Source organism: Galleria mellonella, unplaced genomic scaffold, assembly GCF_026898425.1.
Source record: "Galleria mellonella isolate WM207_F2 unplaced genomic scaffold, CSIRO_AGI_GalMel_v1 utg96, whole genome shotgun sequence".
Classification (NCBI taxonomy): domain Eukaryota; kingdom Metazoa; phylum Arthropoda; class Insecta; order Lepidoptera; family Pyralidae; genus Galleria; species Galleria mellonella.
In genome coordinates this window covers 789,873-816,160 of record NW_026442179.1, presented here as the reverse complement: position 1 = coordinate 816,160, position 26,288 = coordinate 789,873, and the positions used below count along the sequence as shown (strand labels likewise).

General features: G+C 31.4%; 1 protein-coding gene across 1 annotated transcript; it reads right to left on the bottom strand.

Annotated features, from left to right (window-relative positions):
• Positions 1-6,963: 6,963 nt before the first annotated feature.
• On the bottom strand, positions 6,964-24,844 carry LOC113523485 (tetratricopeptide repeat protein 17). Its single transcript, XM_052902787.1, has 19 exons — positions 24,595-24,844; positions 24,040-24,414; positions 23,350-23,576; positions 22,482-22,769; positions 21,534-21,643; positions 20,835-21,161; positions 20,177-20,288; positions 19,002-19,160; positions 18,126-18,251; positions 17,371-17,512; positions 15,911-16,135; positions 14,885-15,062; positions 14,052-14,168; positions 12,366-12,572; positions 12,110-12,227; positions 11,378-11,594; positions 9,971-10,128; positions 9,113-9,218; positions 6,964-8,852 (listed from the first exon to the last, which is right to left on the bottom strand). Exons 1-19 carry the CDS (start codon positions 24,715-24,717, stop codon positions 8,706-8,708), a joined length of 3,462 nt encoding a protein of 1,153 aa, XP_052758747.1. The 5' UTR covers positions 24,718-24,844; the 3' UTR covers positions 6,964-8,705.
• Between the last annotated feature and the right edge of the window lie 1,444 nt (positions 24,845-26,288).

Below are 26,288 nucleotides of genomic sequence, written 5' to 3'. Positions count from 1 at the left end.
AGTTTTATTTTTTTAAATTAATATAGGAAGCACAAAAAAGAATTAATTCATAAACATTTTGAGTATATTCATTTACAAATTATTATTGTTATTTTTTAATTTAATTTTGTTGCTTAATTACTATATTTGCATGTCAAAATTTTAATACCCAATTATGTACATAGATTTAAGAGAGCCCAGAGAGAAAGAATACCTTTCTTTATTTATTTAAACTGTATAAACCAATGCAATAGGTAGGCGGACTTTACGTTATAGGCATTACATTTATCTACCATTCCCGAAGGATAATCTGTAGTCGGGAGAGATCTTTTGCAGATTGATTTGAATAGAAGCATGCATGTTCTCAAATATATCTAACAATACGATACGTAAATAACTATGATTTTTAAGGGCTTTTTAAACCTATATAGTATTCAGCTTTGTCCGCGTAAAATATTCTCTCAATTTATGTTGAAGTAATTTTATGAAGACAGTGTAGAAGATAACTACGTCACAGAAGGAAAATCAGCGCAGAAATTCTTTTACATAGCTGTTACGCAATAGTTCTGGAGACTAAGATAGTAAGACTTTGATAGTAAGAAAATGGTATTTCCAAGACATAAATAGTGATAGATAATGCCTATTAGAGTTTGCTTTGCATAACCTGTCAATTTATTATCAAACATTAATTTAATTAATAAAATTTTGCGACGTTAATTTCATATAAGTACAAGTAAGAACTAAAAACTATTAACTCAAAACTACCGGCAAAAATTTTCTTATGGGGAAGACATATGTTCAGCATTGAACAGTTAACGGTAAAAATAACAAAAATCAAAATTCAAAAACGAAATTTAGCTGAAATCAAGTTATTGTCAACTTTAAATTTATATAAAATAAATACGTAAAGTATGTGCAGTTGCGATATCTAATCCAATGCATATCTACGATGTGGCGCTTTTATTTAGAAAAAACTGAATATGTTATATGAACTTTTTCTAATAACGATTCTTTTAATTATAAATGAAAAAAAAAACATGATAAATTTCCAAAAATATTAAAACGTATTAAAATCAACTTTAACCTACAATTTTTTTCTTAATTTTTTTTTTTTATTATTTCTAATAGTTTCGTATTTTGGCCATCCACACGCATTTAAAAAATATTTGATAGGCATTTTTTTTTTTCAAAATTTGAAGGTTACGTAGTTTAGTTAAAAACCATCCTACGAACATAATTTTTTTACCAGAAAGGCTACATATGCTAATACGAAACCCTGAGGACCTGCTTATGGAATTAAACAACTGTCTCCAGAGATCATAGACTGCCGAAATATTAAAATAATATAATTAATTTCCAGTAGTAACGCAGTGTCGGACGACCCGTCCACTGGATGGAGTGACGACCTCAAATACATTAAAGAAAGTCAGTGGATACAGGTGACTCGGAACAGTTCCTTGTGGCGATCTGTAAGGGACGCCGGAGACCTATGTTCAACAGTAGAGAGATAATACTAAAATGATGATAATGAAAGTTAATTTCCAGTAAACCCAGGATAGAATGGAGCATTAATTACTAATCTTTCATAGTCTATTTCTTTCTTCTTAAACTTTTTTATAACTTATCAAAATATTTTATGTCCTGCCTACCTCGATACAAAGCAAATGTCACTTCTAGATATATATGTACTTTTTTATGTATATAAATCCTGTTTATATAATTATATTATAAGATTACTCGTAGTGCTAATTTTTATAATAGGTAGGTATATTAAAACCGAAACAGTATTATCTGTGCCTGTATTAATAAGATCATTATTTCCGTTGATTGTTTAACAACTCTTGAAATAAATAAATACTATGAAACTTATGTGTTTTTTTATAAGACTTAGAATGGTAAACAAGCTGACTATGCACGTGATGGAACGGGGTAAACTGCGATTAATTGGTAGTAACTGTAACCTGTAGTCAAGTACAGAATCATGTACCTCATAAAATATACTGTGACGCCCATGATATTCTTCATGCATCATTGGAGTCCCACCAGCACATAACAATTACGCAGGCGGGGTTACCAATCCATTATTATTATTTATTTATTAAAACAAATAAGTTGCTATTCTTCAGGTCTAAGGTACGAAGTCATCGTACCCTATAGGTATCTGTATTTTATACCTAGTTCTACTGCCATATCTTACCTATGAAACCTAAATATAACTCTGCAAGCGCAATTTCTTAGTGACAGGGACAGTAATTAGATAGAAATATCTATTCAAACAATGCAATAAAGCTATATAATTTCCATTACATTCAGTAGAACTTAAATATCTACTGATAAGTCCTATCTTCCCTTCGTTGAAAGAAACTTAAAATTATACTCGTAGATTACAAAATATTCGAACGAAGTCTACCGCTGCCTATATTACTACATTAGATTCATATAAACAAAATACAAAATCTAAATAAGAAACAAATAACTAGGTATCGTAGAAAATTATACAATCTGTCGTACCACGAAGACTATCTATGTAACTACAGATCATGCTATCGCTATTCTTGATTTCTATAACCGAAATTAAATAGTTGGATACGCCACCAGAAGACCAGGTTATGTTTCTATCATTCGACCAAGTCGTTCAAGATTCAACGGCTTTTTGGACAAGAGATATTTTGGTAATCAGCAAATTTGTATAAATAGAGCGATAGATTGTAGAGGAAGCAAAAGAAGTCCGATTGAAATTTGACATTCTATTGTTTCTACTTATTCTAATGGAAGATAGATGTGACGCATCTATACATGTATGTACAACTTTCACAGAACGTATCTTAATAAGAAGGTTTGAAGAAAAGTTTTACCTACATTTACATTCTGTGATGTTTTGTTTTTGTACACACTATTTAAATCACTTTTCAACTAAATTAAACTTACTTAATATCCATTTAAGACACGTCTACGTAGTAAGAAAAGTTCAACATACTTGATACTAGCTGTATCTTGCGGCATGGCCTCCGTGAACCAGTAAATACGTAAAGGATCCTATATACTGACTTAGGATATAACCTACTCGGGGACTAAATTTCATTCAATTCTGTTCAGTAATTTTTGCAGGAAAGCGTTACAAATATCCATTCATAAAAACAAAATTTCGCATTTATAATTTTTTTTGTTTAATTTAGAATGCCAAATAAACTAACAGCCCACCTGATTGAAAGTGATAACCGTCGCCTATAGACATGAGCAGTACCATGATTATGACAGAGTATACTGTATAATATAAATCACATTTTTAAATTTAATAGGATTAAAATGATTTCAGCTTATATAATTAGATAATAATATACCTATTACAACAATAATATGCATCTATTTGTGAAATTCAAAACTGGTGCATTTCTACTTTTCAGCTGCAAAACTTTACTGAAGATCAAGAAGATCACGGAACAAAAAGAAGCCCAAAACAACTATTGGTCACTGCACAGGACTAGTAAGCGTGATATACTCTTGTGCGTGTTCCAATAGTTATTGTGGGTGCTTCATTATCAACACGCCATGGGCCAGCGGAAGACGAAATCTCACATTTCAACAGTTGTGACACTTATTATTGACGTTTCATAATTGGTAGTTGGTTTTATTATTTTAGAATTATAACTCTAAAGTGACATGAAGATAACGTTTTCTTTTTTTATCTAGGATAAAACCTAAATTTTAAAGAAATGTGTCTTCGTAGATACTTTCAAAATGTGTCCATGCTCAGTTTATATAATTTTTTGTATAATGAATTTTCCATAAAGCGAATGTGGCATTTACCAAATCGGTATGGTGCGACCAACCGTTGAGTGTGGAACATTCTCTTTTCGGTTGATTGCATTTATATACCATATTGTCTCTGTGTTAACTCAGGACAGAAGTCACAAGTGCTCTTGCAAAAAAAAATGTATCGGAATAATAAATTTCCTTTAATAAGTAATTACTTATACAATATATTTTTAAACCTATTTTTACTTCGATATAATATTATGCATAAGGTAGCAAAGCTAAATGTTGTCAAGTACAGTATAGGTACAACTTATCACCTGAAATAGTTTTACATGGAATCAGAACTTCAGAAGCAATTGTCACATTGTAACATGCATAATCGAACAACCACTCATGCTTCTTCAGATGAAGCTACACCTTGGTAGACGGCAGACCTAACTAAATAGGTAGTGGGGAAAGAGATTATTAGTAATGAAGATTGTTAGTAACTGACCCATTGCCAGCAATACACCCCATCAGGTCAAGCTCCACGCGGTTCCCCCTGGAAACTATCGTGGTTAATTCTAGCGGTATTCTTCACGATGGACTAATTGACCTGCTTTCATCATCACCTCACTGGAGCTCTGCCAGGGTATACCGATAGCGCAGGCGGGGTTACCATTCCATTATCACCCATTAAAAAAATAGGTATACCTGTGACAAATAAACTTCTTAATAACTATGCCAGCTAAGAATGTAACAATACTAAAAACACCCACCGCTTATTTAAACGTTTTATTGCTCCCAGATGTATGTAATATGAATGAGTAGGTGGTATGTATGTTGCTGGCATCCTAGGCTACAGTAACCGTTTACCATCGCGTTATATATTTGTTTTCCACCTTCGTGGTATAAAAAAGAAGGTAACGGCTACGTGTCGCAATTAATGAACAAGGCACAATCCTAGCCTAGAAGACATTTTGTACTACAACATTTCTTAGTAACAGTATTATTGTGAAAGCATATTATTATTTATATTATTTATATTGCGTTTAAATTTATCTTTAGCCCCTTTTTTCTCCCTTTTTTGTTATTATTTTTGTGTTATGACTTAATCAGAAACAATTTTAATTAACCCTCTCCATTATAAGGTTGCCTGCAAGAGATCGCTGTTTAGCGATAAGACCGCCCATTGTTGCCTCTTCATCTTGCTTTTATGTAATTAATTTTTTTGTACATATTGTTAATCTGTATAATTCTTTGAAGGGAACTATACAATTTCCATTAATTCATGCCTTTGTCTGTAAGGTCTATAGGATGTAATTAAAATAATTAAATACCTGTGAAATAGTAAAAGCAGTTAATTCCCAATGATGTAATAAAAATCTCTAAATTGTCCTTCGATTTGAATACGTAGATGGTAGCTACCAGTTAAATCGATTATATTTATAAATTAATTACCAGATAATCATCAAGAATACCTACCTGGGATATTTAAATAATAGGAAACTTATTGTAATGATTCTATCGTAGATATAAATCTACCACCAACATTTTAAAATATAACTTAAAATTATTCATTAATATAAATATATTATTATTAATTCATATTTTTTTCATAAAAAAAACTGACTTTAACACAGATGACAGTACACTTACTAAGAATCACCGAAATAAATTTACAAATGGGGAAAATATAACTAACATTATACAATATCGTCAAAATGTAGTTTAGTCAAGATTCCCTTTAAATAATTTGGTATTTATATTTTAAGCACTTACCGACATTTTATTATAGTATAGTAACGCTAGCTGGAGGTTATGTTTGAAACTAAAGCGCCTAATTCCGAGCTCCTCATTCAAGAATGTACACAAGTATAACAGATGGCGTTTTTTGCATTATATCGAAATAGAACTTTTTTTTTTATTACAGGTTTTAAATTTTACTTTTAATATTTGTGAGTTAGCTTTCGTTACTTGAAATCTCCTAATGTTTAAAAATGTTACTAGCAGTTATTATGGTTATCGAGTTATTGAGAAAGTCAAAGTTATCATGACTTTGCATAACATAGGCATTCTCTCTAAAATCAATAGATTTAAACATAAACAATGTAGGGTAAATAAATAAAAGCAAACAACAATTATCGCATATGTATAATTATAAATTTATATATCCAATTTAGGTACATAAAGATATATTTTTCAGTCTTTAATAACTACAAATCATGTAGATACAACAGCAAGCACGTAAAACAAATAAAACGCAATATATTAATAAGAACTATGAACAACAAAAAGTATAGATTATTAAGATCTTCCTATAATTTAAGAATGTGTCTCACAAAGTTATTTTAATTTAAAAACTAAATTATTGAACCGAATTTGATAAAACTTCTATGGAACCAATCTGTAAATATCCTTTCATATAAAAAAAATAATTTTACAAATTGGTTTATAACAGACGGAGTTATGAGGTAACAAACATAAAAAAATCCAACCTAATTGAGAATCTCAATCTTTTTGAAATCGGTTGAAAATATGTATATTGTTCTATCTCTTGTCAAATATAATAAGGTATGCAATTTTTACTACAAGATATTTCCAATACTTGAGAACGAAAAATCTCCCTTCTTATATATTTTTATCTCAAAACTACCTACCTGCCGATCTTATTTTTCAATTTCTAAATGTAGGTATTAAGAGAGCTAGTCATTTAAAATTATCATTTTATGTTATTACAAAATCTATTTAATAAGAATCAGAATAACACGTAGTGTTAAAACCCCTTGTCTAAATAAAATATTAATGGAAAACCAACAAACTTAAACAGGAGGCCGTAACTTCACTGTTCCTTTAAAAAACTTCTTAATTTAAATACAATGTCATTATTTTGGAATACCGAGCCTTCAGATAAATTTAGAATAAATTTATCAATCACACATTTATTAAAAATAATTTTATACTATATATTTACTAATAAATATTATTGTTTTAATTTATTATGACAAAGAAATTTTTTGTATATACTTCCTAAATATAATAAAATATACAACGCTTAATATTAATAATACAATATAATACATATTTATATACAAAAAATATAATACATATTTTTATTTATTTGGAAAATTATTTATTTGGAAAATGTAAATAGTGGACTTAACACTATATGGTGTTTCTACTAGTCAACCGTAGACTGGAATGACAAAAAATATAATTGACGGTGCAACGTAATAAACAAATATTAAATTAGAAGAAGAAAGGAAAAAAGAAAACATTTATTGCCAAACAACAAAAAGAGTTACATTAATTAACAATAGAAAACAAATATTAGTTATTGCCAACATGGCCGCCACACAGCATGTCCTGTAGCAAATTAATTGCTACAGCGCTAATATTCTGTGGTGGCCATGCGTGACATCACGAACAACGACAGTAAATAAAAAATATAATGGATCATAGACATAGTTGTTGCTCATACAATTTTTTTATACAACTAAAAACAAGCTGACGGCCCACCTGATAGAAAGTGGTAACCGTCGCCTATAGACATGAGCAGTACCATGGACATAACAGAGTATACTGTTTCGCCCATGATACCCCCCATGCGTTGTCATTCCTGAGGATTCAGGTGTTATTCCTCTGTACCCTGTAAATTCACGCCATATCCCACCCTTCAAACCGAAACACAGCCATGCAAACACAACTGCTTTACGGTTGAAACACGAATGGGACAGAGGTACCCAAGCAAACGACTTTTGTACAAAGTCTCCCTCTGGTAAACATGCATAAATACTATAATTAAAACAATAATTCAAAAATAACATACAAATGATACTCATATTACCTACATTATACATATTTTACATTATACATACATATATACTTAATAAAAAATACATACCAACACTAATTTCTCATTATCCCAAATAATGACATCTGTACTTTTCTTCAAATCAAGTGGAATGATTAGGTAGTATGATTTTTATTTCTCATTATGTATGCGAAATATATCAAATGAAACACGCAGAGTAATTTTATATGAATAATAAAATTAACAAAGGCACCAAACTATAAACTCACATAACACTATTCTATTATAAAACACTAAAAAACGTTTATTTAAAAATCAGCCAGTATTATTGTAATTATTGTGTATATATTGTAATAACTCATGTTTTTAAGTGGAATAATAGTTTATAAACGATATGAAATTATTGTACTATCACAATCATTAAGTATTCATTTAAAATATGTACCCATAGACTAAAATAATGTTTTTATATGTATAGATATTAATAGAGAACTATGATTGATAATAGACAATGAGTTAAATATTGTTATATTTTAAAATATGTCTTTTTATTTGATAATAGCATACAGATTGTAATGTAATACAGTACAACAGTGACCAGTTTAAGACTTTCTTAAATTATTAACATAACTATGGAATTTATATTATGTTCGGTGTATATCAAACCAATAATTTATTTCTATAAGTATTCAATATAATAGATAAGGAATTAAAATTCAGTCGATTTTTTTATATACAACTTAAAATGGCAAACAAGCTGACGGTCCACCTGATGGAAAGTGGTAACCGTCGCCTATAGACGTGAGCAGTACTATGGACATAACAGAGTATACTGTTTCGCCCATGATACCCCCCATACGTTGCCATTCCTGAGGACTCAGGTGTTGTTCCTCTGTACCCAGTAAATTCATATAAATATAAAATATATAAAGGTGGATTTAGATTAGACCAAGCGAGCGAATCTGCAATACCAATATTTTACCAGTTTTTATTAGTAAAAACATATTAAGACGCAACTTCTTAGTGTTGCTCTACGACATTCGCGAACAATTTCCTATATTATCTTTGTTTATACTTGATTCTTGTTCTATATTATTTTAGTCTACATCCACCTTGTCAATTTAATCATATGGTAAGTCAAGTATTTGAGGCATGAAATATTTAATTTGAGCTAATCTTATACTAATTCTTTAAGCTTGGCCTTACTGGTCTCTCCGAACAACATCAGACACATGGTGGCGTGGAGGCACGCCTTAGCTGGCAGGAACTTATCGTCGAACGTCAAAGCGTACCGGTACATCCACACTGCTTGCTCGTACTCCTCCTGTTATACGACTTTATTAATTAATATAACGAATCAGGAACATCGATTTAAAAAAAAAAAACTAAACAAAACATATAGAGATTAGGAACGGTATTAAAAGTAGAGCGCATTCGTCCAAATCTTGCACTCATTTTAAACCAACTGCTGACATTTGTCGTGCCAAAATGTTGAATTTTTTTTTAAATATAAAACACGGAATTAAATATTTGCGGTAAGTATTCGGCTTTAATAATACCTGTTATGCAAAACACAGCATTTACCATGTAAGTATGTGAGACAGCTACCAGGAAAGCCTCTATCTTACTCTTCGGCTGCATGTAGAAGGTGAGGTAAGCGATATCCTTGGCATCTTTTTGTTTTGATTGCCTGCATAAATTATTTCATTGTTTATAACATAAACTCAATAATTAGGAATGATTAAGTGGCTGCTCGTTAAAATTACAAAAATATGAAGTAGGTCAAATATCAAACACTTTTTAAGATATAACTTGCTATAAGCGACAAAAATTAATCATTATCATGAGATATAGAGGTAATGATAATAGTAATGATAATTATACATATATAAATCAATAATAATAACAAATGTCAATCGCCTTTCTAAAAATTGACGCTCTACTTTTTTATGCAAATAAGAATGGCAAACAAGCTGACGGCCCACCTGATGGAAGGTGATAACCGTTGCCTATAGACATAAAACGTACTACGGACATAACAGAGTATACTGTTTCACCCATGATACTCCCCATGCATTGCCATTTCTGAAGTCTAAGGTGTTATTCCTCTGTACCCTGTAAATTCACAATTTTTTTTTTTACTTTTTGCTAAATTGCTATTGCGTTTTGTTGCACAGAACAAGCCTTAAAACGAACACAATAAAATGGAATATAATATTATAATACAAAAAACGTCTTTAATTTAAAATTATGTATTTATAATCTGTGTGTAATCCTCACGAACTCGTACTGTAAAACGAATTGCACAATTCGCTTAACAGTACGAGTGCGTGAGGGTTTACGTGCATGTGCGTGTGTGAGAGCGTATGTGTGCATGCGTGTACGTGCGTGTGGGTGCGTGCATTTACGTGAGTGTGCGGGCGTGCGCGTGCATATACTTACATGTGCAGCAGCGCGGCGAGCGGGCGTAGCGTGTGCGCGGCGTACGGCGCGGGCGCAAGCGCGAGCGCGGCGGCCAGGCAGCGCGCCGCGCATGCGCCGCGCCCGCCCGCGCCGCACCACCACCCCGCCGCCACCGCGCCCGCCCACGACCGCGGCTTCTGTGCGAACACGACACGTCAACACATAAAGCTATCGACACATTCCATATAACCATAGATTATATAGATAGTGTCTTCGAAAAAAGCGGGTCAACTTTATCATACAATTTTGCGTGACAAATGAGTGATTCCTTTATAATTTATATATTTATTTTGTCTTATAATTTTTACATATTTTTAATGAGTAAATACTTATTTTATTCATTAAATAATACGTCAAGATACATTGTGTGCGTAAGTATATAGAGCACTGATAAAAAAAGGAGTTAACTAATTTAAAATTTTGCTGACAAAAATTTACCCGTTTTTGAGGCTTGATGCTCTATCTATATAATCTATGTATATAACTAGGACCTAGGTAACTTTTATATTAATTTTCTTATTATTCTAAGCATAACGAAGTTAAACTCCCAAATAAGTGTTAAACCTACTACTACCACTTTATTATCACCATAAAAAAATCACCAAATTAGAGCGAAACTAACTCAACAGAGAACAAATTTTGTCATTATCGGTCACACTTAAATATGTGTATCCAATAAGTACATACATTTTGTTCGACCGGCTGAGCGCCTACCCCCAGGTGGTGACTTGCAGTGGCCAATCTGGAAATCCCTTAATAGATTGCAAACCCAGGTTGGCCGCTACAGGTACAACTTGGTGAAATGACATGTTATATCTTAGAAGGCAAACGATGTCTCATCTCCTATCCTGTCATTTGTGCCCTTCATCTTGTACAAAGGAGGACTTGAATAAGGTAACCAACTTTGCTGTGGAAATTGCTAAGTTCTGATCTAAATACTTACCACAACACTACCTAGCAGCGCATGAAGTTAGCGCAAGTGTGACGTATTTATTGGTCTCGGGATGGTTTGTAGGATCATCGGCTGTAGTGTTCGCGCAGTATACCTACAGTGCGAGCATTGTAGCGGATGCACCATACTGATATTGTTGTGAAATATGATTTTATTTGCTTAACGGATGCTTATGTTTTGCGCTGTGGATAACTATAATTGGCTAATATGTAGTAAAAGTAATTTAATATGTATTCAATGTTATAAAAAGATGTTGTTATTCCAAATAAAATAAAATAAATAAAAAAAATATATATTGAGGTTGCCTAATAAGTCGAAAAAAGAAGTACCTACTAAGGAGAGTTATTGATAATCTAACAAAAGTATCTACAAGTACATACCTCGAAATTAGAAAACATTAAGTATTACTTGTAATTCAAACATCTTTCACTTACAGAGTCAACGTACTTGGCGATCTTCGCGCCGAGCGTGACGTAGTCGTAGAAGTCGAATACCTCGGCGAACTGGTGCATGAGGCTGAGCACCGGCTCCCAGCCGTCCGTGTCGACGCGGCTCACGCGCTCCAAGTAGAAGTCCTCAGAGGGTTCGAAAAGACGACACTCCGGTATCTTTTTATTCGACGGGTTCATCGATGCTATCTCCGATGGAAATCTAAAATAAAAATATCATTTATAAACTTGCGGTTTTATTGAATTTAGAATGAGACCACTACGGTGACTAATTTAAGATTCAGCTGTCTGGTTAGGCAAGGAGTAGAGAAAACTATGTAAATACTAGCCCTCGCTAATACTAGCTTTACTTGCTCTTAACTTTCACCCCTTTAGAAGTGAATTCTTCAAAAGCCTATAAACATATTAATTTTAATTTTGAACCAAAAGCCTAAATCTAAAATATCTCATGTCTGTTCAACTTTCAACCCCCATTGTACCCTCTTAGGGGGCTGAATTTTCAAAATATCTTCTTATGGTTCACCTACGTTAACTAAAAAACCTGTTTACAAAATTTCATAGTAAAAAGTGATATGTATATATCTAATATAATAATGGACAAAAAGTAATTGATTTTTCAAAAACTACTTCACTAGTTCAATAATGTACAAAAAGTATAATGACAAAAGGATATTAAAAAAAAAAAGTGTATTATTCTCCCCTTAATTTTTTACTCACTTCAAATTTGCGTCAGTGAGTAGTTGCTTAAAACATAAAATGTGCAACCAATATCCGAGCTGTAAATGTTGATACGTGCAGTCCTCTTCTTTCATTGCTAAATCTTCCGGTTGTATATCTGTCAAATATGTAATAACAACAGATTACAATGTCCAACAAAACAATTTTCAATGAACAAATAACGTTAACTAGAAATGGGTACCTAATAATAATATTTTTTTAACCTTAGAAGTAAGCTACATATAATGCCACTCACCATTACACCCTCTCGGACCGCATCCTTGTAAAGCACTGTCCATAACCTTCAACATCGTTTTATAATTCTGTTCGTGAGCCTGTTTCATCGTTCGTTGAGCTGGCATATTGTCTATGAAGTCATCGAATATGCTATCGTCCATTTGATCGGACGAACGCTGTACGTTGTCATCTTTTAGTTCTAACATTCGAACTAGTGTGCTGCCCTCTGTCGACAGTCATTTAACGCCGTCGTAGTACAATAATAATCCATACAATATAATAGATAGCCATATGGTGTTAAGGCCTCATTTTACACTGCCTAGGTGTGTTAAAATTCGATATGGACACTACATTATAAAAGCGAGTAGCAGTCCTGGGGGTTAAATTACCTATGACAGCAAAGACGGCCCAAACCCTTCGCGAACAATTATTAATTGTCAAACAAACGATGTCATGTAACAGGATGGCAAAAGAGAGAACTAGTTTATAATATTAGTGCGAATATCTGTAATTACGAATCAACTGTCGGTCTGTTATAATATCCTACCAAACTTATACTAGCAAACCTAACATGTGTGTGTGTGTGTGCGTGTGCGTGCGTGTGCGTACGTGTGTGTGTGCGTGCGTGCGTGCGTGAGTGAGTGCGTGCGTGCGTGCGTGCGTGCGTGCGTGCGTGCGTGCGTGCGAGCGTGCGCGTGTGTATTTGTGTGTGTTAGATTTGCTAGAAAAAAATTTCTTCTAAAAATAAGCTCGCCTTTGTATGCTATTATATATAACTATAATTTAATGCTCTTTGTGTATAGGAAAGAATAAAAATCGAACAATAATGATTTTAGTTCTTAAATTGCTTTGCAAAGGCAACACCAGCACATCTGATTGACAGTAAGATTTATTGATGAGAAAGATTATTTTATATATTTATTAATATATAAATAAATTATTAAGATATGGAAAACACACTGATTTAGAGATAGAATCCAACAAAACAGTAGTTGCCTTGCATCATTGCCCTTAAGTATAATAAGTTCGATAGCATGATAATTATTTTATAAAGTATCTATTGATACTTCTAATTAGTGAGAAATTAATTAATCAGTTCATGACGTGTAACTAGATTACATTTTGCTCATTACAAATTCTTTTTTGCATTACAACGACAAGTGATTTGTGGCAGTAAAGAAATAAACCAAAATAAATAAATGTTCTAGAGTTCAAGTATTTCACATAATACAGACATTTTAATAGTATTTTTAAAAAGTAAACATATATCAGTCAATCACAATAGGTGATTATATGAATTGTTAATAATAAAACCTGGTTTAAATACCTTATTTTTCATAAATCGCCAACAATAACATCATATTTCCTAATTTTACTGTACAAAAGTTGTACTTATAATTTAATCTCATATTCAAATTAGCAATAACTCAATGCCATTGTATCTTATTAAACTCGATAGTTATTTATAAATAATTCCATTGACAGTATATAAATTTACATTATATAAAGAAAAAAAAAACACAAAATTGTACAAAAAAAAACATAAGTAAATTATTAAATATCTATTTAGCTTATACATAGATAAATAGTGAGGAAACGCAACAGGATAGGTACATAAAAAGTTAATTAATGCAAGGATGTTTACATAAAAAAAAATCAGATGTAACCAGAGCGGGTAGCTAGTTTGTCAAATAATTAGTGCTACCTCTTTCTTGACTACTGACACACTGTATTTTCGTCACGTGACAATTTGTGCCGCCTTTCTCACACACCATACTCATGCCCGGCTCCACTTTGGTACAAATATCTCCTTCATTTAAATCTGAAATGGATTTTTTTTTATTATCGTAATGTGAGGCATTACGTTTTTAGATTATATAAATGGAATGTCTCTATATAAATGCTTCGACAAAAACAAACTCTTTTTTAATCCGTGTTTGTGTAAATCAGGATGTACTATTACTAAGTATTTGGAAGAAATTTATATTATACAATTAAATTGAAAAATAAAAATTATACAAAATAATTATTAATATATATTAAAGAACGGTGTAAACGGAACAAATTATTCACAATAATACTCGCCTTCGATAATTAACTTATTTATATTTGAGAATAGACTTATAATCTATTTTAAAGTGGCCGCCATTTTGATTAATATATGGATATTAATTAAATTATACACAATATGAATATTTATTTTAGATAAGAAAATGAAAATAGTTCCCAAAAACATCTTAAATAAAACGACCTGATTTGGGATATTTTTAATCAAATCATTTGCAACATTGAAAAAATGGTTCCCACCAGTGTTCCTAGAGACATGTCGTACATACAAAGCAATGCATCCCAAATTGTCATGTACAATTGGAAATGCCAGAGGCGTTGGACTACTTGTTGTTCCTTACTCGGTAGCCTGTGGCATGTTCAATATTTATCACACCCAATATATGTCATGTAATCGATTAAGGAATACCATAAGGATTAGACCACTAGCTTTTCCTTACACTGTGCTAAAGCATGCTTAATTAATCATACCTAATTCGTGTACTGAGTTGATGTCTTTGAGTAAACATGCCCATCCATTGAGCAGTTTGCGGGCAAGTCCACCCATAAACCCCGGCTCCACGCGTATTACTTGTTTCAAATGGAATATATGCGTATTCCGATGTTTCTTCAGCATGTTCAGCTCGGCTAGTATAAAGTTTGTAGCAGGCTGTTAAAACAAAAAGTATTTCATTGCAAATTGTGCCGATTGCAAAGTTGAATCAACCAGCTTTTCAATGGGGAAAAGGGATTGTAAAGTGGGGGTCTAACAATCCTATTACTAGCAATATACTCTGTCAGGTCGACAACCACACAGGTGGATCAGGTTACCATTCGGTTATCATCCATTTAAAAAAATATCTTTTGATTACTCATATGAATCTTGGGATGAGGTAAACACAATATTTAAAAAACAATAGATATTAATATGGCAATTTCACTATGTAATAACATATATTATAACAATGTTATATATACAAAAGATATATAATTTAAAATTACAATCACTACTAAAAAATAACAACTGCGTTAACCGATAACTGTCAATTAACTAAAAATTCGCCATAGAACATTTTTTTTTAATATTATTTTAAAGGCTTTTGCCTTCTTCAGGTATATCAGTCCTATTGTACCCTGAACTGATTTCTGAAACAAACCTTTATCTACTTTCCCTAGACGCGGAAATGGGCATCAATAATTTACAGAGATGTTCAAAAATTTCTGGTTTAAGTTTAGCTAACATAGATTGAATAAGACCAACATTCAATTTATTTAAGTTAAAGTGGCGCATTAATTCTTCTCTTTCCTTCGTGTTAATACAACACAAAAAAAAACTGTTTATCTATGTAGATAATTGTGACTTGATAATTTTTCCTTCACTAACGAAAAACACAATCAGTCCGGATTGCCAGGAAATACAAGTTCAAATCTGATCAGATCAAACTGTTGAAATGGTAATTTCTGCAATTTAATATAATATTTTGAGATATACATGATTCAATAGTGAGGCGAACTAACCTCATATAAACTAATTCTGAACGCTGCCTCGGCTGCCGATAGTGCATCATCAAAGTAGCCCATCTCCAAATAAACAGAAGCCAACGACGCCAGCACGATGTCCTTGTATTTTTGTTCCACAGAGCGACTCGCTGTCAGAAGGCAGTTTAGAGCATTCGCATTATTGCCTCGTACGCGCCAGTACAGTGAGGCGAGAGTGTAAGCGAGCCATTTTGGTGCTAAATCCTAAAAAAATAAGTTGAATATTCAAGAAAATTAAACTCACATTGATATACCCAACTATTAATTGTGTACCACGGCTTTACTCACTTACTAATATAATAAATGCCTGAACTTTTTTTAATACTATTTGATGCTTTAACGACTTAACTACAATCGTTATGAAATTTGTCAAATTTAATTTAGTATACACATACTCGTAGTGCATGGATGCAGAAAGACATAGGCTAGAAAGACAGGTTATCCCGATCACGAAGACGCATTTCAATTTTAAATTTTAAATATAAAAGTTAGCTAGTTATAGTACACAGTATAGTAGTGTAAGGGACAGGTTGGCAAAAACTGAAACAGTGAATTCAGACCATTATTCGGTGGAGGACGCGTGGAATCAGCTGTGTAAGGTCATCGCTATAAGCGTACAAAAACTACCTACGAAGAAGCGCTCTAGACTGTGCCGGTGTGTGCGTAGTGTACGTAGGTATACACTGGCACAGTTACAATACGTAGTTAACGTATTACGCATCGTGTGGATTGTAAAATTTAAAATATTATTCTCGCCGTCAAAACTAAGAATCGTTAACTCTATGGCTGTGGTACATTTCCGATGGGAAAATAATCTACCATCTGAATTAGGCCATTCATCTGAATTAGACCATTCATCTGAATCAGCTATTTTTATTTTAGCGGACCTGTCCCTTCCACTCGGTATAAAGTATCCTAGAATATTAATCTAAGATATAGTATATCTTTGTACCAAATTTCAATTCGTTTAAGACCAATTGTGTACAAACATTTTTACAAACTTTTCATTTATAAAAATGACATGCTTTTTTGCCTGCGATTTTGCCTGTGTTACCGAAATAAGTACTTTCTCCGTCGCATATATACGTATGTACATGTATACTAAATTTCATACCAATTGGTTAAGCCGTAAAGGCGCTATAAGGTACCAAACAAACAAACAAACTCACTTTCACGTTTATAAAATTTGTAAAAATATTATAATAATAATAGTAACTATAGTAGTATAATAGGATTAATTTTCATACTCCAAAGGTGGCAAGCAAGCATACAACCCATTTGAGGGTAAACGGTCACTGTAGCCTATAGACGCCTGCAACACTAGAGGTGTCACGTGCGCGTCACCGACCCTGAAGGAACCTTAATATACCTTTTTTTAAAGAACCCTATACTGTAGTTTCTAATCTAACCAGTTGCTATTTATATTTAAAGTACTTTACCATCTCTACAACAGCATATATTCGCTGGCCGATCTCAGCGTCCTGCATACGTTTCATAGCCTCTACGTCACCGTCGCTTGCGTATTCAAGGAGTTTCTGTCTTAGATAGTCTGTATTTTGCACCTCTGTAACTATTTGCTGTCTGAAATTTAAAATATTGACATGTGTAAAATTTTTAAAACAATAGGAATGTACCTATAAACATTTACTTATAATGAAATAATTACAATTCTTTGCAATTCTTTTTTAAATATAATTTAAATATGTAAATAATCATGCTAAGTGTCATGTTTTAAAAATTAAATATTTCTGCACGACTGTAATCTTTTTCAGATACTTGTTTTGCTTTTTCTGTTTGCAAAAAATTGGAATATAAATGGAAAGGGACAAAATAATTATTCGTTTTTTTATCCATAAATCAAACCATATAATAGTTGGAACAAACTAATTAGAATTAATTGTAATTGATTACATATTATTACAATGAATAGATTTTTAACAATATTTCCTCTTTAAACTATATATATATATATATATATATATATATATATATATATATATATATATATATATATATATATATATATATATATTTTAATAAAATGTATTCAATGACTTGAAACAACATATGAAAATAAAAAAAAAATTAGAATTCCTGAGATTAAATTAATTTATATACAATACTACTCTTAGTTCTCACTGCCTACCTTGTAAAGGACCAATCATGAACATATATTCTAATAGATAATAATTACTTTTGCGATTTCTTGCTAGTAAACGCTGTGGAGTCTTTGTCTTGAGGGCACACAGGGGGATGCCATGGGACATCGTGTTCGACGCTGGCTGGCACGCCTATTTTATCGGTCAACAATGACCTCAGTCTGGAAGTATAAAATATATATATACATATGTATACTTATATAACAAAGAGAAAAAGTTTATTTGTTTGAACGAGCTAATCTCTGAAACTATCAGTCAGATTTGAATAATTATTATTGCATTTGATAGCTCATATCTTAAAGATATAAGGCTGTTAAACATTACAACATAACTACGAGTGAAGCTACGGGATACCATTAATAATTTAAAAACAGACCATTAGATTGTTCATAATTTCAAGTAGTAAGTAATAAGTGAAAGTGAGAAATCATAAAAAGAAACTGATATAAAATTCTTAGAGACTAATTTTAAACAAATGAATGAAAGCTTTATATTTCTCCACATCGTCATAATCATAGAATACTGACGGATCTTTATATGTAATCTTTGACAGATTTGTCAGTATTCTACGACTATGACAATATATCTTTTCTGAGTTAGTTCTTTGCTGCAAAAACTTTTATATCGCTGTACCATAGATTCGCACAATTATATTTCAAACTAATATTTTTTATGCAATAAAGTTTAGAAATTAACCAACAATGAAACCATTCTATAGTTTAATATATATCTTTTATCAATTCAGCAACACATTACCCACTATTCACCACTTTCTCTAAAAGATTCCCTTTTATTATCTATGGAAAATTTATTGAGTACACAAGAAACAATTTTAAGCCACCTACATTTATAAAGTTACAGTAATTAATTTAATTTAAATTAATACATCGCAGATCTTTTAAAATCCTGACCTTAAACCCTTATTTTCAAAAGGCAAAAATACAGGAAACACAGCATCTAAATTATCAGGAATGTTTGTAGCAGTCTCTTTGCACAGTCTATTTGAAGGCCAGTCAGGTTCCCTGTCGAAGTCTTCTATATTACGATTAATTTTCATTGAAGGCGGGTACCTGAGAATTAAAAAAAAAACAACATTTAATAACTACAATGACAGAGTACTTTTTTATGGAAATTTAGATTTAGTACATACAATTAGGTTTTATATAAGTCATACAATATAAAAAATGTGATATTGATTATTCAGATCCTTTGTAGACATTTTTTTAATGTTTTTTTTTTTATGGTAACCACCACCAGTGAAGGATGATAGGTGAGGATGAAGTAAGTCAGTTAACCCATCGTGACGAATTCAACAAGAATTGTTCACGATGGTTTCCAGGAGGAACCACGTGGAGGTCGACCTAATAAAGCATATTTTTAGCAATGGGGTTTGTCAAACTCCATTGCTAACAATTCCTTTCCCCCCATTTTTAATGGGTGATAATGGAATAAGCCCGCCCCCGCTATCGGTATACGCTAACGGAGCACCAGTGAGGGATGATAGGCGACGATGAAAGCAGGCCAGTTAGCCCATCGTGACGAATTCCACTAGAATTAATCACGATGATTCCCAGGGGAACCGCGTGAAGGTCTACCTGATAGGGTGTATTGCTAGCAATGGGCTAGCTATACACACAATTTCATGTGTACATTACCCATAGATGCACGTGAAATTATAATGCCAAATGTTACACTATGTATAAAAAAGGAAATTAAAAAAAATATATTTGTTTAAAAAAAAACACCTTTTGTTACAAATCTACATTATTTTTTGTCACAAATTAATTTCAAATTTAACATAATAGAACACATGTTCTTCCACAAATATATAGTTTCCGTTCAGACATTCATGTCTGCCATTGAAACTTTAATTTCTTAATTTATAAGTACAGTTTAAGTAATAATTTACATATAGAAGTTAGTTTACAGAAAATTTATTTTTCAAAAGACACTGTACAATGATTGAGCAAAATATGAAAAATCTTTGTTGTTTCATTTTCAAACTTATATTTAACACACAAGTGTTTTAATTTGCATTTAAATTCTACTAGATGTTTATTTAAAGCTATAATGTATATTCACTTACAATATAGGGCCAATATATAATTCTGATGATTCAGATTGAGTAATTGTAGATTTTTGTTCAGTTGTTGGCTTAATTTCAACCTTCAAGTCATTGGCTTCCCTGGAGGGTATGCCTGCAGATGAATGAATATGTAAGTAAAAAGTAGGAAATATATAGTAATAGATATATTTTTATCACATATTTATAATTTGGAGTGCTTGATATTTATACTGCTGTATATATCTCTAAAGGATAGTTATAGCTTTAAAAAATAATCCATCAGCTCATTTAAGATTATTTAAGACTATTTTTATCTTTTATTTTACTTTATTCTAAAAACAACTGAGTTTAAGCTTGACAAAATTAGTATGAGAAACACCATAACAATTGTGATAAAATTAAAATGAGACCAGTCAAAAAGTAAACCTTTTCAACTAAAACAAATAATATTGAAGCAATCGAGAATTGATGAAGATATTCGCTTTGAGTGACGCATAAGAAAAAATTCAGTTAATTAAAAATCTCTTTTGTTAAAAACATTTGAAAATCGGCAAAACATATTGTACATATACAAAGTGCAATATGTTTTGTTTATAAGTTATTAAAAAAATGGTCACAATCAAATTTACTACTTCCTTAAACCTAAACATCAAAATCTAAAAAAAAAATCATAACATACCTTTAACATCATTTTTTACATCTGAAAACACAGGCATCGGGCCAATTTCTTTCTGTATATTTAAATCTAATAATTTGGAATGTTCATGCTGCATAAAGCTAGGTCCCATGCTAGCATGTTTTTCCACATGTTTAACCAACCTTTGCAAACTGTAAGCCCATTCTATCGCTAATATACCCTTTTTGTCTGACCATTCATAGTCAGACACAGGGCCATCAAGAAAATATTGAATTAAATAGTTTTTATCACCCTGTTTCTTCAAATCCTTAATATTAAGGCCAGTTAGTTCTGACATTTTTTCACAGTTCTTTTCCACATTTCGGAAATCTGGTAAATAATAACATATATAATAAATATAAAAGTAAATAAATTTCTATTAAAAACTATTGAATGGATTCAGATAAAATTTGGCTTAAATCATTTCTAAATAGTGTATCGCGATAAAACATGTAGATTTTAATTTCAAGAACACAAATATGATAAATGTCTTCAATATCGTACAGTTTCGAAAACTTTGAATGATGCCAAAATTAATATAGATAAACAGGCAGACTCAATAAGGACATATTTTCAATCAATAAATTGTACCCATATTCCATAAAGGATTGGTTTAGATAATTATATAGACAAAGCTTCCTTATTTGTTGCTGCGGTGAGTAATCGATATATACATTGTTTCATACATATTATTGAACTTACCAAACTCTTCATCATGTCGCATTGTTCTCAAAAATGCAGCCTGCGATTTTAACCAATGTGCTTCTCTGCCATTGTATTCCTTTAATTCTTCTTGAAGCAAATCCAATACTCTGCAAATATAATTCAATGTTATTTAACATTTATGATTTAACATATTAATCGTTAACTGTCCACTGCTGAACATAGGCCTCCCTCATAAGGGGGGTTTGCCAGTAGTTGCCACACTTGGCAGGCGGGTTGTCAACTGCAGTTAAGCATTGAAGATGTTTTGAGAGGGATGCTGCTGCCAATCTCTCGACTATTTGTCTTAATTCCCTTAACAATCTTCAGTTCCCTTAGTTGCGTCTAACGATACTTACACACTAATAAAGACAACAAATTTTAAATATGATAATGATAAGAAAATATGCAAAATATAGAAGTTTTTTATTAAATTTTTAAAGATTATAGAAAATTCAACTCTCAAAAAGATATTCGTGAAGGAGATTAAAACTCATATGGAAGTTATATATACTCCTATATAAAAATTATCACAATGTTCCTTCAAATTATTCTCTGAAACTGTTTAAAAAAATTTATGCAATATTGTTATTGTGTTTGTTCCTACTTGAGAGATAAACAGTGGCAATTTGCTAGCAGACTGCATAGGCTAGAGCATAGGGTGGTAGATTTTAGAGATAGCCAATTTGAGGCTGAAAGTTACTTCCTTTTGATAAAAAAAGTGTAATTAATATGTTTGTGAACTAAAGTACCGAATTGCAGATGGTGGTAGGGCAGTAAAATTTAATTTGTCTACTGGTAGCAAATGTTTAAATCCTCCACTGGAGACAGGATAGTATTTTATGTCCATAGGTAAAAATAGATCAGATAAGTGGTAGGTGGTGGGTAGGTAAGGGACAAAACAGTGTTTGCTAGGTCAGTTAGTGTATTATAATTTTTCACACTTACTGTCTAATTTTCATCATTTTTTTCAACATTGCAGCATGACACAACACTCCATATTTATGCTTCTGTGCTAACTCAAATGTGGGATTATATTTAAGACATAACTCATAGTGTGTTAGAGAACTGTTAAAATCTCCAGAAACAGCATAAGCATTGGCAAGGATGAAATGATTCAGGGAAGATCTTGGATCATGTTCGACAGCTGCACTCAAAACTGTGATGGCATCTTCTGTTCTTTTACCAAGATGAAGTATTGATCCAAGATTGAGGAGAGCTATGTCTTTATAAATCCTAGAAATAACGTAGAAAATAAATACTGAGTTACATTGTCAGTAAAACATTTTTTTAATATATAATTATTTGTTCTATATATTATTTTTTATAAATATTATTCATAAATTACTTGCCTTCATAATTCCCTGGAAATTATAGTAGTATAGGTATTAAGCTTATGAGATTGTATTTTTATACTGAATATTTTATTTGTACTAACAAAAAATATATAATTGATAATCTTTACAGATTATACACAAACGAACACTTTGAACTATGAAAAGATGAATATTAAAAACAATACAAAGAATAAAGACACAAATAGTGTTTAATACTAAGAGAGTCAAGTTGCAACATTTAGTTTGTCACTGACTATGACTATTTTGTTTTTTTTTTTGTAATATTTTTATTGCTATGGAGTGTAAACATAAAGAATCCTCTTTATGCAATAACTATATTTTATAATATCAATTGATGCTATTTTATAAAATAGAAAAAGAAATAGTAAAATCAGCTTTTTCCTCAATTTAGTACACAATTTGCAATACAAAGTATGAATAATCAGATTTTACTTTATTTTTATTTCATTTTATAATACCTTGGTGCATAATGTACAGCTCTGCGACTACACTCTAAAGCTTTAGGTGCATTTCCCTTTATCCTCCAATATAATGAAGCCATATTGTAATGCAACCATGAGGAACTATTTTTACGAAGTGCAGTGGCAGCCCAATGCCCAAACTGTTCGAATGTCATAATAGCAGAAATTTGTTCAGGTAAAGACAATTCGGAGTTAGCAGTTAAGTTCTCTCTGTGTATCATACTCTAAAATATAAGTTACTTCATTAGTGCCACATTATCCTAATAAAAAAATATATGTCAATATATTTAAATATACTAAAAATATACAGCATATTTAAATAAATGCTCTGTTAACTGTTGTAACTCAAAAGTAACTATCAACTTTCTTGTGCATCCTTCAGCATGTAACAACATTCTAAACCCAGCAGTACAATCACTAATGATAATAATTAAAAAGGGCTTGTAAACAAAGATGAATTAAATTTATATTTCTAAACTGATTAATGATAACTGAAAACACAAGTAATATAATGATTACTGGAAATATTCAATGCAAAAATAAATATTTTATTAATGAATATATTTAAATATAGATTAAATAACAAGTTATTTTTAGGATAAATTAAAAAAAAATGAATACACATTTTTTTAAATAGAATTTTTTAGCTGATTCTATCAATAAAGTCATCATAAAAATAATATTCACCTCTAAATGCTCAAATGCAAACATACTAAATGTCAATGAAGATATTTTCTTACAATCCGGTACATCTGTGTTTTGGTTGCTTGCTGGATTATATAGTAAAAGCTCTTCCTCAGCTACGTCTTTTATTTGGCTATCCTCCTGAACAGATGCATACCAATCTAGAGAATTCAGTTGTCCGGCTTTGACACAATTTGGATCTAAAGACAACTGCATATTCACATCTGTATCCATCTCCACCGTGTCCCACAATTTATTAATTACAATCTGTCTCTTTGAGAGATCATGGTACAAATTTATAATATTATCCCACCGTGTATCTTGATTCAAGAATGCTAATAAATCATACGGACGTGCCATTTCAAAAGGTGAGTCTACCTATAAAAAAGATTTCATTCATAACAATTACCCACTAATTAACAATTAATTGTAACAGAAATTTATGTACAGAATTTTTTATAGGCTTGTAAATCTCCAACTCTTAATATTTTCCTTGATACCTAACTATTAAACTATTATAAACAGCATTATTCATTAAACAGGAAACTGTTATCTTACCCTGGGCTGAATTAAACCACTTTCAGTGACCATCCAGTGAGACGTCGCTTGAATACCAATAATATACCAGCAGAATAAACACAAAATCTTTATGAACTTCATCATTAAACTATTACGAGTCATACTCGCATCCAAAACTTATACCCTTTATTTACAAAAACAATTTTTAAGATTTAAACTAAAACAAAACAATCCGTAAACCTGAGATTGGTAAAAGATTTATGGATGACATTATGAATGACATTTGATTTAATATGATTGATTAACGAGTGAACTTAATGACATTATATTAATGACACAAACAAATGTGTCAGTTTATATTTACTATCAACTTGTGATGCATTCCATAGTTTCTTTAATCTATGATGCATTCAAGCAAGCGATATTCCACTGACAGTTACCTAACTACTATATTATTTTATGGCATAACATTTAAATAATAAACGAATGATCTATAAAAAGTATATAAAATACCGCGTATCCTTATAATATGAAATAACTGTAGTAGGAATTAGGACTCACGTTCATAATTATTCTATTTATAAAAATTTTATAATCCTTGAATATTTAACTAATAGTCAAGTTATCTTACCACTCCAAATACGTAAATAGTACCTTTGCCATCCATGACAACAGTATTGCAATGATTATTATACCTATATGAGCAACAAAGAAAATATTTGTAACGCCTCTTTTAATAGTAACTTATGACGTGATATTCATTTTTTTTTTTGTGTTTACCGACTTCGATCTTCATTTTGCTACTATGTGGCTGCACTGATGGTTTGAGATATAATCTGAGTCGATAACTAATTTAGTATTACTGCATCATGCAGTGCAATTTAGTATTGGTACGCACATCGATAGAATTGGTACTCGCACCAAATTGAAGTCCCAGGTTCGATTATTAATTAATTCTATCGATGTGCCTACTTCTTTTTACTTACATGCAGTCTTGGATTTGATTGTATAGGATTAGTCTAAATATATATAACTATAGTGTATTTTGTGATATCTATTACGTTTTGCGTATCAGTAGGTGGTAGTTACCACTTTCCATCGTGTGGCATAAATTACGTAAAGATGCTTCTAATGAGGCGTCAGCTTGTTTGCCATTTCGATGTCCATCAATAAATAAAGAAATCTGTATTAACTTTAATTTTAGTAATTCACATAGTACTAGTAAATTTTATGTAATAGAATCTCCTAATAAAGTTTCCTAGTTTAATTTTCGTGGAACTTTAAATGGCAAACATGCCGATGAACTACTCAATTGAAAATGGTACCCGTCGCCCATACACATGAACAATATCTTAGGCAGTGCCCATAACACTAACATAACATAACCCATAACTACATTCATGGGCTGCCACTGCGATGGACCATAATCATTCGAAATATATTATTAATTGATAACATAACGATCCTAAAATTATTAAAGAATGACGTCTTTTTGGAATTGTTGACGTCACCTTGCTATATGAGTTCTTGCAGCAGATGTGCTTTTTAACTTAGAAAACAGCAACCATCGTCAATACACTTGAATAGTATTATGGTATCAACTCATACGTTATAACAACACTGTGCTAAGGCACAACAAAATCTTATACTAAAATACTTAATATTAATTTATTTTTTAATAATATATTTATTGTTATGGCATTATATAACCTATTTTCGAGGTCAGCAATTAA

Coding starts and splice junctions, on each gene's coding strand:
- LOC113523485 (XM_052902787.1), bottom strand. CDS start 24,717: ATGACTCGTAATAGTTTAATGATGAAGTTCATAAAGATTTTGTGTTTA. Junction 23,577..24,039: donor TTGCATTTGAGCATTTAGAG/GTGAATATTATT, acceptor CTTATATTTTAG/AGTATGATACACAGAGAGAA. Junction 12,228..12,365: donor CGGTCCGAGAGGGTGTAATG/GTGAGTGGCATT, acceptor CATATTTGACAG/ATATACAACCGGAAGATTTA.